This window comes from Hirundo rustica, chromosome 3 (assembly GCF_015227805.2).
Source record: "Hirundo rustica isolate bHirRus1 chromosome 3, bHirRus1.pri.v3, whole genome shotgun sequence".
Lineage (NCBI taxonomy): Eukaryota > Metazoa > Chordata > Aves > Passeriformes > Hirundinidae > Hirundo > Hirundo rustica.
In genome coordinates, this window is record NC_053452.1 from 28,538,379 (window position 1) to 28,556,166 (window position 17,788).

General features: G+C 42.3%; 2 protein-coding genes across 6 annotated transcripts in view; one reads left to right on the forward strand and one right to left on the reverse strand.

Moving 5' to 3' along the window:
* RHOQ (ras homolog family member Q) lies at positions 1-16,356 on the forward strand. Of its 3 annotated transcripts, none has more exons than XM_040058108.2 (5): positions 1-173; positions 324-382; positions 14,026-14,190; positions 14,917-15,012; positions 15,752-16,356. In XM_040058108.2, the coding sequence occupies exons 1-5, from the start codon at positions 32-34 to the stop codon at positions 15,905-15,907; spliced, it is 618 nt and encodes a 205-aa protein (XP_039914042.1). In that variant the 5' UTR covers positions 1-31; the 3' UTR covers positions 15,908-16,356. The 3 variants fall into 3 exon arrangements, with proteins under 3 accessions (XP_039914042.1, XP_039914043.1, XP_039914044.1); XM_040058109.1 differs by having other exon boundaries at positions 13-173; positions 14,093-14,190; XM_040058110.2 differs by having other exon boundaries at positions 25-173; positions 15,756-16,356.
* PIGF (phosphatidylinositol glycan anchor biosynthesis class F) overlaps positions 14,801-17,788 on the reverse strand; it is an 18,155-nt gene continuing 15,167 nt past the window's right edge. For 2 of the 3 annotated variants that reach the window (XM_040058104.1, XM_040058105.2), the window contains one exon: positions 16,089-16,469. In XM_040058104.1, coding sequence (XP_039914038.1) covers positions 16,356-16,469 — 114 coding nt within the window. In that variant the 3' untranslated portion in view covers positions 16,089-16,355. Of the gene's footprint in view, positions 14,981-16,088; positions 16,470-17,788 lie in introns of those variants that run through there. The other variant, XM_040058107.2, reaches the window with a different exon arrangement.

Here is a 17,788-nt window from a genome sequence, read left to right on the forward strand (position 1 = left end):
GCCCGCGGGGCCATGAGGGCGGGCTCCGGCCATGGCCCATGGCAGCGCGGCGGTCATGCTGAAGTGCGTGGTGGTGGGGGACGGCGCCGTGGGCAAGACGTGCCTGCTGATGAGCTACGCCAACGACGCCTTCCCCGAGGAGTACGTGCCCACCGTCTTCGACCACTACGCAGGTGAGCGGGCGGGGGGCCCCGCTGCCGCCGGGGGCGGCGGCCGCTCTCTCCCCTCCCTCCATCCCCCGGCCTTGCCCCGCCGGGGGCGCCGGCAGAGGGGTCGGCCGGGCTCGCTCCCCCCTCACCCGCTGTGTTTCTCCCCCCTCGCAGTCAGCGTTACCGTCGGGGGCAAGCAGTACCTGCTGGGGCTGTACGACACCGCCGGCCAGGTGAGTGCCGAGCGCTGCCCGCGGACCCTCGGCCCCGACCCCCGCCCGGCGGCCATCCCGGCGCTGAAGTTGTTCGCAGGGCTGCGGTCCGGGCCGGGCCGTTCAGAGGCGGGTTGGCGGAGGCGGAGGGCGAGCGATGAAACCCGGCTTTAAAAGAAAGCCATCGATTCAACCTCGGCTCCCGAGAGCGGGCAGGCGGAGACGGGCTTTATTTTTAGCGGCGCTGGGGCCGAGGCGCCGCGGCATCGCCCGGAGCTGGGGTGGGGGGGATGCCCGGCGCCTGTGGGGCAGTGCTCCGGGCCGGGCATCGCCGCGGGCCAGACCCACTTCCCCGAGGTGCCGAGCCTCCCGGCGACCTTCAGATGGGGAAATGTGCCCCGTTCAGCACACAGGGCACACGCTGCCTCAGCCGCCTCGGGTCGGACGGAGAGCCAGGCTGCCGCAGCTTGCCTTGGTTGTGGTTTACAGCACTCGAATAGCTACAAAGAGTTGCTCGAACTGAACGTGGAAAATAATAACATGTAATTCTCAGCCACTGCCTTTGAGCAGTTTCTGGGTTTCTTTTCCTTTCCCAGACAACTCAAGTGATTAATTTGGTTAAGATTATCACAGCCAGTTGTGATAGATGCTGTGATGTCAGCATGGCTCTTAAGTAACTTTAATGATGGATAAAATACTGGATGTTAGAAGGAGTCACGGGTATAGTGGTTTCTAAAGGGCTCCGTGATTCAGGTCATCTCTTCCTCAGCTTAATTTGCAGGGCACCAACCAGGAGCCAGTCATGGTCTCTGGGGTTACAGTACTTTCTGGGGTTCCCTTATTTGAAACAGTTTGTGAAGGGCCTGACCCCAGGAGGTGCAGGCATCTTTCAAGGAGGTGCAGAGCATATACGGAAAAGCAACATGGGTTTCTGTAAAGTTGTGTATTCCCCATATTAAAACTTCTTCTTGCAGTGTGAGCATGTGCTTTGGTCTCACATGACCTCAGACATGCTTCCTTGTTGTAAAGAGCAGCTAGTAAGACAATCTCACTGAACTCGCATAGACTGAAGCTGTAATTTCTAACCATGTTGTTCTTATACTTAATTGAACAACTGCTGCCTGAATTAGTGTACCTTTTTAGATCTGCATATAGCCTTGAGTTAGAGAATCAGCATTTAACCAGTCTTATATCTTTGTAAGGCCTGAATTCTGTAAAAAAATTAATTCCATGAGAATTGCAGGAAACAGCACCATTTCCAGAAAGCTGATACCCTGAAGGGTGAGACTCTTCCCACAAAGACTGACTTCATGCTTGTCATCTCACTGACGTAAACACAAACTAGTCAAATTTATGGCAGCTAAGTGCATTTCTTATTACTATCATAGTCCTGTTTTTGAATAGTAATTGGTTCAGAACACAGTTTTAAAATGTTGCTTAAGTAGGTTGCAAAGTGAGGATCTAGTGCTCAAACAAAGCATTCGGTTAGTGTGCAACTAAACTTTTTTTTTTTTAATAATGTGTGAAAGCAAGCCTAGCACTTCTGTACATATGCACAGCTTGTTTGGGGATGCCATCTCAAACTGCTTGTGCTGGGCTTGTTGCTATTAATGTATGTGTTGTTAGCTCTGTGCAACCTTAACTACGGTGGCTTTGTGGTACTCCACTCTGCCTGAATGTGCTGAGGGCAAACACAGATGACTTTTGGCCCCCTCAAAAGTCAGTAGGGGTAAACTGGCCATTTTACAACAAACAGCAAAGGAAGGTGTTCCTGTTTTACTGAGAAAAACTTTTCAGTGTGAAGCTGTATACAGAGAAAGTTGAGGTAAGCTCTTTTTTTCCAATTTCTGAAAGGCTGAAAGCTTGATTTTGAATTCCAGGGCAGTTTTTGAGGCACCTAGAAATAGATCTTGCTGGCCTGATTCAGAGGATCCTCAGTCCACATAGGGTTTTTTAATGAGGCTACCTTTACAAATATATCTGATCTTGGCAAAACTCCCCTTTTAGCCAGACCTGTGGTATTAATAAAATCTTTACCACTATCCCCATCCCACTTCAGCATGATTGGGGAACTGGTGGGCGTCAGAGACTGCCCACGGGAGCCCCATCCCAGCGTCTAGTATAACTAAAGAAGGGAGCCTCTATCAAGATGCCAGTCCAGCAGCTTTATTCAGTTAAAAGCTGCTTTGTCAGAGCAGCTGACAAGCCTGTCTTCCCAAAGCTATGCAGTAATAGAAAGTTTACATTAAAGCTTAAATATATAGAGTAGAGAGCAGAAAAGACATGAGTTGATGATGTCTTCTCTGTGTTGAGGAAACAGCATGCTGTACCTGGTACATGCCTGCTGCTTCCACAGACTTCCATATGGATTGATACATTGCTGCCCAAAGTTGGGATTTCTATGCCAGCATACATCAGTGCTTTTATCTCTAATTCTATCACCCCTAAATAATTTTACTGTAAAATATTGGCCTGATAGTATCGTTTTATAAAACTTGGCTGTGTGTGATCACTGTGGCATCTAAGCAGTTCACAATCATCAGCATGTTTGTACTTCCAGCTCTGGACAAAGTAAATAGGTAAAATCTATAGATCTCAATTCAGGGGGAAAAGGAGTGAAGGGGGGTTAATGAAAGTTCAGTGACTTATTCCAAATCCATGCAGAAAGCCTATAGCAGAAGAAAGATTAAAGACAAGATTTCGATTCATAGCTGGTGCACAGCAGGCTCATCACCCTGAAATACTGGCTTATCAGTGTGTGGGTCTCTTTAACTTGCATGGTTATGTATTTAGCAACTTGTGACAGACTTTGCTTTGGCAGAGGAGTTGCAAGCTTTTGAGTTCATCCAGTACTCATTTCTAGCTCGCTTCCTCACAACACACACAGGATCACATGTAGTAACTATAACGATGACATAAGGCCTCATATCTTCATGAGTTTAAAGTAGGTCAAAAATAAATCCATTAAAGTCCCATTTTTTTCCCCCTGGTAATATATATAGCAAGGAAAAAATGCCACTACTGGTTCACAAAGTTCAGTTTACACACAGGCCTTTGGGTGTGTGTGAGTTCAAGAAGGCTTTTCTCTGGCTGAAAATACTGAGGCCCTGGTTCAGCAGAAAATAGCCAGTACAGCTGCTGGGCTGTGGAGACTCTGAGAGCACATTTAGGTTTGCAGCTGTGGAGGCAGCCTCCCATGTCAGGGAGGCACCCAGGAATTCAGTGCCATTCCTCCAGCAATTCCTCCCAGAGGTGGAACTAGCAGCTCCTTTTAGCCTTGCTGCATGCACTGGGTGGGTTTAGAGCAGGTCTTGGTTCCCCCAGGAGATGAGAACTGTGAACCTACCTGCGTTGAGGACTCATCAACGCACTGAAGTTTAAACAGGAGGTGCTTGTGATAGTGATGCTTGGATGCCTCTGGCTTTGCAGCAGCCCCCTCTGGGAGACTGTGTGTCAATACTGCTTTTCCATGAACAGGGGTACATGGCAAAATCAGCTTGGGAAGAGAACCATGGCTTCATCAGACATCTGTTAAGATCACCATGTTGGAGTGGTTTTGAACTCTTGGCAAGTGATTATCCCTTTGCTCTTCTATGATATCACATGGAATACTGCCAGCTCTCAAGATGTTAACATTTTTGGAGGAATGTCTGCAAGCACTAACAAAGAGGTGCCACATGTCCCCTTGCCAAGTCTCAGGTGGTCGGAATAAGCACAAGGAGTTCCCTTTTGGGGATTTTGCTCTATATTGAAGGCTGTTGTTTAAAATGGCAGTTGGAGTCCATCCTTCTGCTAGTTCCTTTTGCTGTAAGATTTTAATTCATGGTGTCCCTTTCTTCCAGTGTGTGCTGACCACATACAGGGGGAAGTCTTGCTCTGTTCCTGTGTCTTTGCTGTAAAGGATGGTTGGCACCTAGAGGAAGGATGAGGGAGGCTGCAGTAGCAGAGCCCGTACCACTTGTGTTGCTCTGGGAAGAGAGATGCTGAGGCATGGCATGGCTGTTTGGTGCAGATTTAGCAGCAAGCCAGCATCTAGATAGTGCAGAGCAGGGTATGGTGACTCTTACTACGTGCCTCATAATAACATTTATATCCCTCAGCATCACTTACTGTTGATACTAGTGGGGCCTGGTCGGACAAAGCTGAGGTGAACTGTGTTCCTTGTCTTTCTGCTCTTATATCTCTGCCTTAAATGTCCTAATACAGGGTCTGATACAATGAAGCTCTTGGTGCCTTCTCACCTGTCAGCAGAACAGTACCACAGAACATGGTACTCACAAGCACAGAACAAGCCATTTCTTTGCATGTCTCAGCTCAGATGGTCACACTGGTTGCAGCCACACCCATCTTAATTCAGATACACTGACTTTTTGGTTGTAACGGAAGCCCTGATGCTAAAGCAATTTTAGGTTAAAAGAAAGTGTATAAAGCAGTTATTAGGGAGATGAGTGTCTGCATTAAGGAGAGGTGTAAAAACAAATGGCTACAAATGTGAAGGTATCTGTGCCTGAGCTGTGGTTATTAAAATGGATGGTCCCCAAACCTGCAGTGGTTGCTCTAATTAAACAGCAGTAATCTTTATACACCTTGCCAGCTCTTTGTCTTGGCTTTGGTAGGTAGCCCTGGTCTAGCCCTAGGTACCACTCCAGTATTTTAATAAGAGAGGCAGCTGCTGCTCTGTTGTGAAATAGAAATGTCCCTCCTCAGAGCACACTGCTCCTTCTGAGTTGCCCCTACCAGGCAGCTGTAGCTCCAAATGTCAGCCTGGAGTGAAGCAGTCTCACACACTGCAAAGCCTGCCACCCTTTACTGCAGAGGTGCAAACACCAAGACCTCCAAAACGATTTTGGCAGATCTAAACATGAAATGTTAGCAACTAACATCCTGTCCTCTTTCTGCCCCCCCGTGCCTCCTCCCTCCCACACGCATTTTCCCTCGCTCCCTTTACATGTCCCAGCCGAGCTGGCAGCTGGCACTGGGAGGCTGTGAGTTCATGAGCTCACTCCCAGCCCAGCATGCTGGCCTATGAATAGCTCAGCCTCCACTGAGGCTGCTCTGTGCCTCAGGATGTTGCCAGCCACGTAGATATAACAACTGGATGTATGCAGATAAAATAAAAACGTGCCTAGATTCTCCCTTTGGAATTTCAGTTTTTCAGTGTAAGAGGAGGTGAAGTGCCTGAGCTAACAATCTCTGTGTTTAGAGCTCTATAGATAAGGGTTTAAGCAAAGACAGGCTTTCTCTTTAAAAGGAAAAGGACTTACACCTTCAGATTGGTTATTAAAAATGGCCTTGCAACAATAATACTCTCAGTGCAAAGCCTGCATCTAAACGCCTCCTCGTGAGCTGTGACTCATGCTTTGGAAGCACGGTAGCTTTCCTAGAAGGATAGGTAGGTCTGTTATCACCAGATGGGGGTTGCAGAACGGGAGATGGTGTTCCGAGTTCCCAGAAGCATTCACTAGATAGATGCTGGAAACTCAGGACAGTTACATTTAATTTTCAGAGTGCCAAAAGCTCCACTGTACTTCTGAACAGCAACACTGAGTTATGTTAAAATCAAATATAATGGATGCATTTGAAAATGTAGATCCAGAATTTCTTTGCCACATTAACAGTTGCATTTCTAACAAAACTGCTCCTCCTCTAATGAGAAAAAATGCAAAATAAGGACACAGAGGAGAAGAACTGTGCCTTTTTAGTGCTCTGTTCTCTGGTTTTATAAGCAGTCTGTTTGAATTAGTGATTGGCTGAGTTGTGTTAAGAAAAGTGTCTGAATGCTACGTGACACTTTCAGCAGCTCTGAAGAGGTTGTGTCATTTGACACTTTACAGTCACTGTCCCCTGTCTGTTTTAATCCTGCTCCATGCTGCATCTGTGCTGTGGCACGTGTGCAATAATTCTTTGCTACGCCAGGCACTCATTAGTGTGCACATAAAAATGCAGGTGGCAGCATTATTCTCCAGAGCAAAGCAACATCTGTCAGCATCCTAGGTGAGTATATTGCTTCACATGAATAAAACACAGATTCAGAGTACCTCAGGCAGCTGATACTCTAAATTAGCTGTAGTCATGAATGCTTTAAGATCATCATTAGGAGTTAATGCTAGTTCCTTGTTGGTCCAATTTCCAGTTGGGATTCAGTGTTGAAATCACTAAGGGATGGATGCCAGGTGTGACCTGGGATGCATCTTTAGTTATGACCAACAGATAGACCAGCCACAGGCAGCGAGACGGCTTACAAATTTAAGAAAAACTGCCTATGGTTTTTCTTTCAATTGCCTTAACATCTGCTGAGCATTTTTACCACATTCTTCAATGGAAGCTGTTAACCCTAGCAAACAGGACTTGATATAAAACAAGGTGCAGAAGACTCTTAGGAACTCCTTTAATTCCAGAAACTCTTTCACTGTGATATCTTCATTCAAAGTGCACACGATGACCCTGGACCTCTCCTGAGAAGTTGTGTGATGGGAGCTAATCCTGAGGAGGCAGTAAAGCTGTAATCCTCTGTGTTCCTCGACACTGGACTGAAGACTGTGCCTTTGGGGTTTATTTGTAAAAGGTGAAAGGGAATGGGACACCTAACTGATCGGTCTTGTTTGTCTGATCAGTCTTTATATAGGTAGCAAATTAAAAGACACGTCTCATATGATATGGATAACTGTATTAAACCAACTCTATTCTGAAGGCTGTTTTGCCTGTAAGAACAGGTCATATTCTTCTGTGAAAATAAAGTCAGAGAACTCATCTTTCCAAAGAGCAGGTTCTGCAGAGGATCTGTCCAGATATCCCACGTCAGGGTGCATTTTATTTTTCAACTTTGATTCGCTATATCTGAAAGAATGGAAAATCCTGATTGTTCATGGCTGCAGAACACAACTGGGGTGAATTCCTTTCTCAGGGAAAATGGAAATCCAGTGTGGAAAGAATGCTGCTCATAAAGTCACTGTCAGTGAGAAAGAAACGCACTGCAGGACTGAGATTTCTTACGGGCAAGGGGTAAAAGGTTTTGTCCATGGCAGCTACTCGGCCATTTCTTAGGAGCTCCATAGTAGGTAGACAACAGGTTTAAGTGAAGGTGTTCAGGTGAAACTCTGCTTGCAGGCAGTTAAATACATGTTCTGTTGATACAGATGCTAAAATAATAAGCCCTATAGAGAAAATTCAGGGACTTTCACTTTTAGAAAACCAAGAAGAAATCAGCAAGTTGAAGTTCTCATGGTGATGGAGAGGGGTGTGCTATCGAGACCATCTAGGAAAGTAGTTTAGCATCACCACATGGCAAGATGTAGCATTTGGACACTACTGAACCCAATTAAGGCTAGGATCAAATCTGGTCACTTAAAGGCAGTTTTGTGTATAATAAAATAAATATTCTGTCCTTCCTGTCTCTAATGCTCTAAAATCCATATTACTACGCTCCATCTTCCAGCTAGTTATTTCTCTCTATCCAGAAAAGCTTTTCAGCCATGTAAGCAGCTGCACAGTTCTCAAATATGCCAGGAGGAAAGTTTCGTTATCAAAAGGTAATTCACAAACCCTGGGCTTTTTCAATGTATAATTCATATGTCCTTTGAACAGTCCTCCTCACAGGAATTCAGAAATGGATTTAGATCAGTTTACTTCATTTTTAGAATACAATGGAAGAGCACTTACTCTGCATACTTGCAGCCTTTTCTATAAATTAAAAATAGATGCTGGGCCCAAACCAGCAGGTTTTTGCACTCTCTGGGAAACCTATGCGAACAAACCACAACAGGACAATTCTGCCTTCTTTAGCAACGCAAACCATATACTCAGAAGCCTGTGAAGAGACAAGAGGGTCTGTAGTGCACTTTTCCCCTGCAGCCAGGGAATAATCCTTGCATCTTTTTTGTTTTGCATGTTCAAATGCTAGGGGCTACAGATGTAGACAACCGAAAAATCAAATGCAGTCATCAGCATAGGGGAGCTTGGGTCACGGTACTGGAAAAGCAGACGTTTTATGGCAATGCACTGTCAGTCCAAATTGCAGCTTAACGCCAAATGGTCCTGCATTAGTGGCGCCTTGTGCCTGGCACTGCCAGGAAGCCATCATCCTGGGGGACGCTCCACCCTCCTTCCTTGCAAAGGGTTACAGTGTTACACAGCCCAGACTGGGAGATGAAGAGTGTTTTTTAGCCAGGGAAGCAATTTGTGCTTGGCATGGGCCAGTGCAGGCCACTTCCCTCTCCCTCCTCCCCCACCCAGCATCTCGTAGAATCAGAAACCACAGGGTGATTCAGCAGAGTGAAGTCTGTTTCCTGGTGTGCTTTTGGAGTAAGCAGTTGCTTCCAAAACCTTCAGACAGAGGCTTTGCCTGGTGCTTACAGCAAAGCTTCAGGTCAGCCTTTACTTCCAAACAATTTGGGGGAGATGGTGAGGCGTGTCCAGAGGTAGCTGTGAGCTGTTACTAAGTCCATGTTACGTACATCAATCATTATGGTTCACTTGTTATGTTTCCCAAAATATTACAGAGAGCCTTCTAAAATGGAAACTTATTTTCAGGGAGAAAACTGAAAAAGGACAGCTTTGAAATGCATTTCAAAAACTGAAATATGGCAATTCAAAATGAGAGAGGACTTCTGACTCTTTTTACTATGAAGTGGTTAAACTTAAGACTTTTACCTGGGATTTTACTCTGCAAAACTCTGCCTCACTGAGCCCCTCTGAGCAGTAGTGATTACCCTTTGCTGCATGAAGGTTGGATTCCTCTAGCAACTCTGCCTGATGTCTATTTTTGGCTTCCCCTCTAAAAACAGATGGTTGGGAGTGAGAACCTCTTCTTACGATTGCTGTTGTAAGCTGTGAAAGCAACAGATGGTTGCTAGCACAGAGATCACAAACGCAGAAGTTTTGAGCTCCAGTTTTTCTTCCAGTGGTGCAAGCTTTATTTCGTTTCCACCCATCCACTTTATACCACTTGGAATAGAAACAGCTTTATCAAGGATATGTCAGTATAACAACTGAAGATGCATTGTTAAAATTTCATTCCTAAGCTGCAAAACACATAAAATAATTCATTACTTTGGTTCTGTCAGAACATGACACATCTTAGGTCCCTGCGTCACTGTTGATGACATACCAGAATTTGGTTTCTCCTATTTTCTTAAAAACACTAGCCAGGAAACAAAAATCAACCAGACAGATCTAGGTTTACATTATCTTCATGACTTGCAATGGTAGATCTGAGAGGCGCAGACTTCCTCAAAGGTCTTGGTCAAGGTGCGGGAAGGTATTGGTTGGAAAGAACTAACTGCCTTTCATCTCTCCAAAGTGGACAGAGACTCTAATACCACTCCAGATGAGCAGGAGGCCTGTGGTCTCACACTACTGACAGAGGGCTAAGGAGCTCTGCCCCTGTGTCCATCACTTCAACCCGAGCCGGGAGGAGAGTGATACCATAAATCGGGGGAGCTACAAGGTCTCTAGAACAACAATCTCTGTCTGTCTGCGCCTCGCACTTCAGTGTCCTAATAAATATAAGGAAATAGTGCTTTTTGTGGGTCAAGAAGGTTGTCCAGAAATTATTACTATACTCCACTTTGTTTGAGTTTGTTTATAAATATCCCACTGCACATAAGCTGTGTACATCAAAGGCTTTTGGAGTGCTTTGCAAAGACTAATGCATTATTAAGCTAGCAAACCCCTACAGATGGGAAGATGCAAATAGGATAATGATTTGCTCAGGACTACATACTGTGTCAGTGGCAGAATCTGGAAAACAGTTTGTGTGGTTTTAGCTGTGTCTCAGCTGATATCCATAGAACTGGGCAAAAGTATTAGTTCAAAATCACACGAGTAGAAACGGGACATTGTGTTCTGCTTTTGATCTGAGCAAACCCATGAAATGAATACAATAAATGCTGTGGAATTGCAATACTGTTCTTCAGCCTGCATACAAGAAGTTTTTCAAGACCTCTGTTTCTGAACAGGTAAATGTTGGAAATAGCCAGATTTTGGACATGTTAGAGCAAATTCACCATCCAAAACACAGTATTCAAGTACAAGGCAGCAGAAGATCTCAGGCAGATTAGGTACTATAACACTGAATAGGAGACATAAAGGATAGATGTTAAGGAACCAAGATAAATGCAATGCTAGACATACCTTCAGCCTACCATAAGAAGACATGGTGACTTAAAAGTCTGAATTTCCACTCTCCACTCCAAAAACAAAAGCCCAGAAGCCAAGTTCTTAGTTCCTTCATCTCATCTCCTTTTTCACGTCTATTGTGTCCTGGCAGCTGTCCTCGGTTTCCACAGGGATACTAGGGAAATGACGAACAGCCCTGCTGCAGTGTGATGTCTTTTAGAGGGATCACAGCTCCACAGAACATTAATTAAGTCAACATTCTTGTGTCCAATTTTGTTTGAAGTTATTACAGCCCTTGTATTTTCTCATATTCACCTGCTTCAGCAAACAATTTTTTTTTAGAGTGTGTTGGAGAATATGAGCTGTTTCACTATTATAGCCTGGAGTTTTTGAGACTTATACTGGCTATTTCAATCATTAGGGGTTTTCTTGCCCATCTTATTCACATTCTTAAAATATTCCTGCTAATATTCTTAAATATTTTTAAAGCCTAAGTATATATGCAGTGCCACCCCCAATCAGATTGTGTAATTAGTCTAATTGCTGTGGTGTGTACATGCACTCAAATTGGAATTTATGTTGACTGGCTAGTATAATCAATTTTGCCATTGCATTTAATTTTAGAACAAACTACATTTATTTCCCTTACACTAGATTCAGGAAATATAGTTGAAGCTCTAAGATTTTTCCAGGCTTCTGTAATATCCAATCTAAATTAATTTGGTATTACAGATTCTTCTATCAATTGTAGCAGTTACGTTGGCCCAATACATCAGAGAAAGTTTACAGGTTTTATTGCTGTTTCTGAGGGGCTGTTGGGAGGCAGAAGGAGTCTTTAAGCACAGATGGCCTGCTAGATGCTGACAAAAATTAAGCAGGGTTTCTCCCAGGAGGACTCAGGACCAGTCCAATCATATGGTGGGAGGCTTTGTTAGACCCTGCCACTACTAGTATCAATGCAAACCTGATGTTCAGAGCACAGACAAGGTTTAAAGGAGAGCCTGAGAGCACTGACATGTTTCAAGCAGGACTGGTGGGTATAGCCAAATTCTCTGATAATTTAAGGAAGCTTAAATGCAGTGAAGCCACTGTAGCAAATGCCACACACATCTTTGGCCAGGGTAAACGATATAGCCAATCACATTGTACTTGCCTTCCATTTAACTTCTTAATTACACTGGATGGACCCACAGCTTGCCCAGTGTAAGTGGGACAGGGTATAAATCAAAAGGCACATAAACAAATGGAGAAACAGGAAAGGAGTTCAGACCTGACACTGGCTTTAAGAAAATTATTAATATTTGCTATGAATAAAAGGTCCATCTGTAATTAGAAATGGATTAACCAAAGAGCTATTTTAAGGTTAATGGACTAACAGTAATTTCTGGTGACAGTGAAATGCTTTCTCCATTCCAGCATTTAGTGTAGTATTCTGGTTATCCTAATCCAGATATGAGATTTTTAGAAAATGTAGAGTATAGGGATGGCAGCTCTTTGGTTGTAGGAACAAATTACAGCTTTTAACTGCATTTTTTGAAAACACAACTTATTCACTAATACCCCACATATGATTTAGGGCTGAATTTGAGAGCAACTGATGGATCCACTGTGTGTTCTTTCATGCAGATTTTGTACTCCAGGGAACAGAGTAATTTGTAGTTGGGAAGCTTCTTTTAGGATTTTAATCTCCACCCCAGAAAACAGAGTACAACCCTGAGCAGGATCTAGCTATATTCAGTAGCAGAAGTGAAACATAAAATACATGCCTAAAAAAACCAACTGAAAGTTAAGTGTTTCAACTTCCTGTGTTGATGTTTTGAAGTTATTTCTGCTTTCTATGATGAACATCCACAGATTTGGAAAAGACAGGTATACTTCTTTTTCTCCTGAATCAGGGCAACAGCCTGACACTGGCAGGGAAAAGGCCTGTCAAATGTTGCAGTTTCAAAGTGGTGTCAGTTACTGTGGTTGTGAAATTGGGAAGCCATGTCAACAATTAAGCATGCTCTAGCTAATTGGCAAGCCTGTGTACAAAACTGGAGTGGATACTCAAAATGGCACAAGAGTATGATAAGTTATGATCACCTTCTTGCTACTGCAGAATTTCTGCCAGTGCTTGTCTTTCCTCCAGTTCATGATGAGAATAACAGCTCTCTTCCCACAGCTGTTGACTTCCAAATGGAAAGATGAGCCAAGCAGAAACTGTTCTGAGAAAGTTCTCAACAGTTTTTCTGAAATTCTAGTGACCACGTTTAAAACCTAACGAATTAATGAAGGGCGTTTTTGAGAGTGTGACTATAGGTTAATAATATGGTAATGTGGCTGTTGCCAAGGAAACAAAAATTTGATTTTCTGGCTCATTTCAAACGTGGACTTGAACTACATTTCTGTCTCTCTGTTTAATGAATTTAATATTTGTGAGATTTAATTAAGATGGGGAGTTTACATGGGGAAGAGGGAAACTGCTGCAGCAGCTGTAATAAACTGGTGTTTACTGTGGATGGTATAAATCCAGCATTTGTCAGTGTCTCTGCAATGCCCGGACTCCGTCTTAGTTATCTATGTTATAAAAAACACCAAAATTCTATGGTAGGAATGGCCAGGCATTGGTTCACTGGCACAGACCAAAGGAGGCCTTGCAGAGAAAAGCTGGGGCATGTTCCCTCTGGCTGTTTGCTATAACAGGGTAAAAATCCACTTTTTCCCTTGCTAGAGAGAACCCTGATTTACAACAGGGGAAATGCTCCTAGGTACTTGTCTTGCCACAGTATTGTACGCCCTGGCAGTACGACTGCTGGCTTTAAATGCTGAGGCTCTCAATGTCCTAAATACTCTTTTCACACTAACTCTTCCCCCATGCTCCCAACAAACAAACAAACAAACAAACAAAGAAAACAAACAAACAAAGGCATTAATATTCCATTAATAGTGTTCTTGATCCTGAACTTCTGTTCCATCTGATCCTTTGCTGGGCTTGCCAATAGAAAGCAGTCTAGATAAAAGAGGTCCCTTCTGATCCTTCCGACTGCCCTGAACACTAGGAACAGGACCGTAAGGTATCTAAGAGACAAAGAAAATTCTAAGTAGGGCTTTAAATATCACCTCTGTGTATGATCCAAAATTGAACATTTAAGTGCATCGAACAGCCTTAATCTAGCCTAGCTTTGCATGACTTGGATGACTCTACAGCAGTCACACCTGCTCATTTCTCTACAAATACTAATCTTTGATTTGCAAGTATGTTTGAACCATAAGCCTTTTTTTTCCTTAAGTGAAAACTTTTTGAATGGCAATCTTCTGTATATTCTCATAGAGAAGTAAGTTTCTATCAGCATTAACACATTTTTCAAAATACTTATATTCACATATAGTTATCTTCATATGCAGATTTTGCTCAATCAGCGCCACTAACTAACCTGGAATAGTTTTAAACATTCAGAAAGTTTGCCTCAACAACCTTCATGAAATACAAATACAGTTTCTGAATATAACTGTTAAAATACAGGCAACAACTTAATATTGCAGATAACAGAATTTTTCTTCCTTAGGAAGACTATGATCGTCTGAGACCTTTATCTTACCCTATGACCGATGTCTTCCTTATCTGCTTCTCAGTGGTAAACCCTGCTTCATTTCAAAATGTGAAGGAAGAGTGGGTACCGGAGTTGAAGGAATATGCACCTAATGTTCCCTTTTTACTAGTAGGAACACAGGTATATTTGGTTCTGTTCTACTTTATTTAAACAATTAGGATCATTGTACGGTGCCTCTTGTCTGGGCTGAAAGTTCAGGCCTGACGGGACTCAAGCAGCACCTCATTCTGCCCTTGGAGGAACAACCCTTACAGGTGGCAGAAAAATGTATCTACGTGTGTTCTCCAATGAGCTATCTCCATTTTGTTAAAAAACCCTTATGTCCGTGGCAAGATGGGCTGCATGTCTCCCATGTGACTTTCTAAAAAGTCATGGGACTTACAGAATAAAATTGTCTACTCATGCCCATGTTACTTGGAATTACTTGGGTCTACAATTATTAGTCACATGCATTATTAGCTAAAGCAAAGGAAAAGGGGAGAAGTGAGACAATTTCCTCTTGCTTCTTGCGGGCAGTGGACTGGGCTTCATTTATGAAGTGACCTACATGTTGGTGTCAACTTTGGGCAATCTTTCTGCCACTGCATTTGGTATTCTAAGACGATCACATCTAATTGAAGCGCTGAATTACAGAACGAATGTTTCTTCCTTCTGGATGAAAGAGTCACAGCTTAAATTTAGGGCTTTTGAATCAGAAATGATCCACGGTCTGAATCATGACATGACTCCATTTTTATAAAGATAATATTCCATTGAAAAATTCTCCTTTAAAAAGAGGGTATCATATTGCCAGCTGACTTTTGTTTAGAGAAAGTATTGCAGCATGACTTCAATCTTTCTTGCTAGATTGATCTCCGTGATGACCCAAAAACTCTGGCAAGACTGAATGATATGAAAGAGAAGCCCGTATCTGTGGAGCAAGGACAGAAGTTAGCAAAAGAGGTAAACTGGATACTCCTAAATGAAACCAAGTAACAAAGAACAACACCACCAACAAAACACCCCTATTTCTACTTCACTTTGTCTTCCTTTACCACTTTTTGCAGACCTTTTAGCAGTCCACATATGAAATCTTGTGACTGCTTACCAATTAACACTTACTTACATTAATGAATATAGGTAACAAACAGATGTCTGTAATTACACTTTCTTGTCAGTAATAGTCCTAATTTTCAGTGCAGACACTTGTAAAAGCTATACAAGCTATGTAAATATTGGTCAAAGATAATTAAAATCCACAAACTGGCTGAGGTTGGAAGAGACCTCTCCCGCTCAAGCAAAATGTTGGAAGCATCTTTTAGACATTATTTGAGAACTTTATACTACCATTGTAACTACTGTGTGGATAATGCTTATCAGGACACTTACAGAGCCTTTATTTTTGAAACACAAATGGGTCATGTCTTTTTTGCTCTTTAATTATTAACCATATCTTAGGCCTCCACTGCCAATCTAAAGAACTTATTTGCTTCCCAATCAATTTAAATACCTTCCAGATCTTTGGACAAAAGACAAATCGTATTTTCTCCTACGGTGGGGGTGCACATGCAGGTAACTTTTTTAGATGGCAGCCAAACATTGTAATGTTGCTATTGGGAAAAAAAAAAAAAAGGCAGAAATGCTCAAATGGCATTGAACAGCTGAGACATACTGCTATTGAATTAACTTATTTTCTTGACAGATAGGAGCCTACTGCTATGTGGAGTGTTCAGCTTTAACACAGAAAGGACTGAAGACTGTTTTTGATGAAGCTATTATAGCCATTCTAACTCCAAAGAAACACACAGTGAAGAAGAGAATAGGCTCAAGATGCATAAACTGCTGTTTGATCACGTGAGAGACATTTGACAATGGCCAGGCTTACTGTGAAATTCTACTGATTTTAAATACAATGCATTAAGTACATAGCGAATTTGTTCCAGGTTTGGAAGTTAAACCTACGATTCTGCCTTCTACAACCAGAGAAATCCAGAGGAATAAAATCAAACTCAACGAACTTGTAATAAGAAGCCACCACATCTGTTACAAATACTTTATTCAGACTGGAAGGTACAATCTCTCAGGGTTACACAGTTTAGAGGAAGCAAAAACTGCACCATGCTGAAACGGCATCTATGTGATTTTATTGAATGGAGATGCTTGGCCTGAAATACTCTAACTGAATTTGGACAGTCTTCTGCCTTGACTATATATATATATCTATATATATATCTTAAAAAACCCCAACTTTTGCACAGTCTGTATGGAATCTGCACAAAGAAATACCTTGTCTCTTTTTGCTCCAGTTATCTGCTTTTGTATGTAAGCTGCTTCCGGTTCCAGTGTATCCACAGAGGTGCAATAATCAGACCAGCCACGTAGCCAAAGGTAGCTCCGAGGGAACAGGAAATGGGCCTTACCTGAGGGGAGAACACAAGGTAAAAGCAGACAATGAGGAAAACATCTGTGCTTTTTTTGTACTTCACGAGCACAAAGTCTAGGTACTGAAAGACAGTAGTCTTATTCTACTGTAAAGCTTGATGTGCTTTCCTAAAAATGCCAAAAGTGTAACAATCATCTTCATGAACACTAAATGCTGTTGTACAGTTTTTAATTCATATGCATTAAAATATAAGCAGGCTTCTGGCTATTGCAGACTTTAGTTTGATAGTCCAAAAACTATGTGGAAAAAAAAAAACACCTAGAAGTATTTATATCTCCTAAAGCATTCAGCTGACCTAACTTTCTACTCTGCTGCACACATTTGGATACTGACAGATTTCTCAGCAATTTCTCCTTTCAATCTTTCATGGTGTTTTGAAACTTTTACGTATGTATAGATGAACTAGTATTCAAATAAGGCCAGAGACTGAGATGGATAGAGGTTTGTTGGCATTTTTTCTGGAAAAGTATGTAAAAGGATAAATTTTCATCTGGCTAGCAGTAGGGAGGGAACACAAATTTGGAAGCTGACCGAACATCTTGCACCCAGATCATCAAACTTGTAATAAGCCAGTTATGTCAAAGAGAGCTTTAATTATATGCTCTATTTTCTAGTATAAGAAAAGGAAGCCAACTCAATAGAGCTGACTCACTTTAACAAACCATCTTGTACTGAGCCAGAGTAATAATGAAATTCTCCCCTGCCCTTTTTTTGTTTTAATTGGTGTTGATTTGCAGGGAGACTTAACCAGTTTGTCATCAGATGTAGCTTATAGTACCAGTTCACTATGTTCTGCATTTGATGAAAGTCTCAGCTAAGGTGGTGATTAATTTATTTATTTTAGAATAAATAGAATTCCCAGGCCTCTTCAAAATTTTTCTTTGCATTTTTTTTTTTTTCCTTTTTTGCAAGGACAATTTTGCAGTTCCTGCTGTACAGTGCACGTTCCTAAAGCAAGTACAGACTGGACTCTCCTATTCTTTTGGTTTTTTAAATTAAGGGGGATATTTCCCCCCTCTGTAGTACTTGAGACTGAGAAATGCACTCAACAATAGAGGAAATATCCCAATCTCCAGCCTTCTTTTCTACTTCACTTTGACCTGCACTTCATGAATATCAAATGAACTTACTCTTAACAGTACTGGTTCCTCCTTTCATTCATTTTCCTAGCTCTGATTCTTCTCTTTACTTCATTATCACTTAAAAGAATATATTTATTCACATCCTTTGATCATGGGAATTTTAACTATGAATAAGAGTAATGTATTTTGTCCTCTGCTCTTTCATCTTCAATCA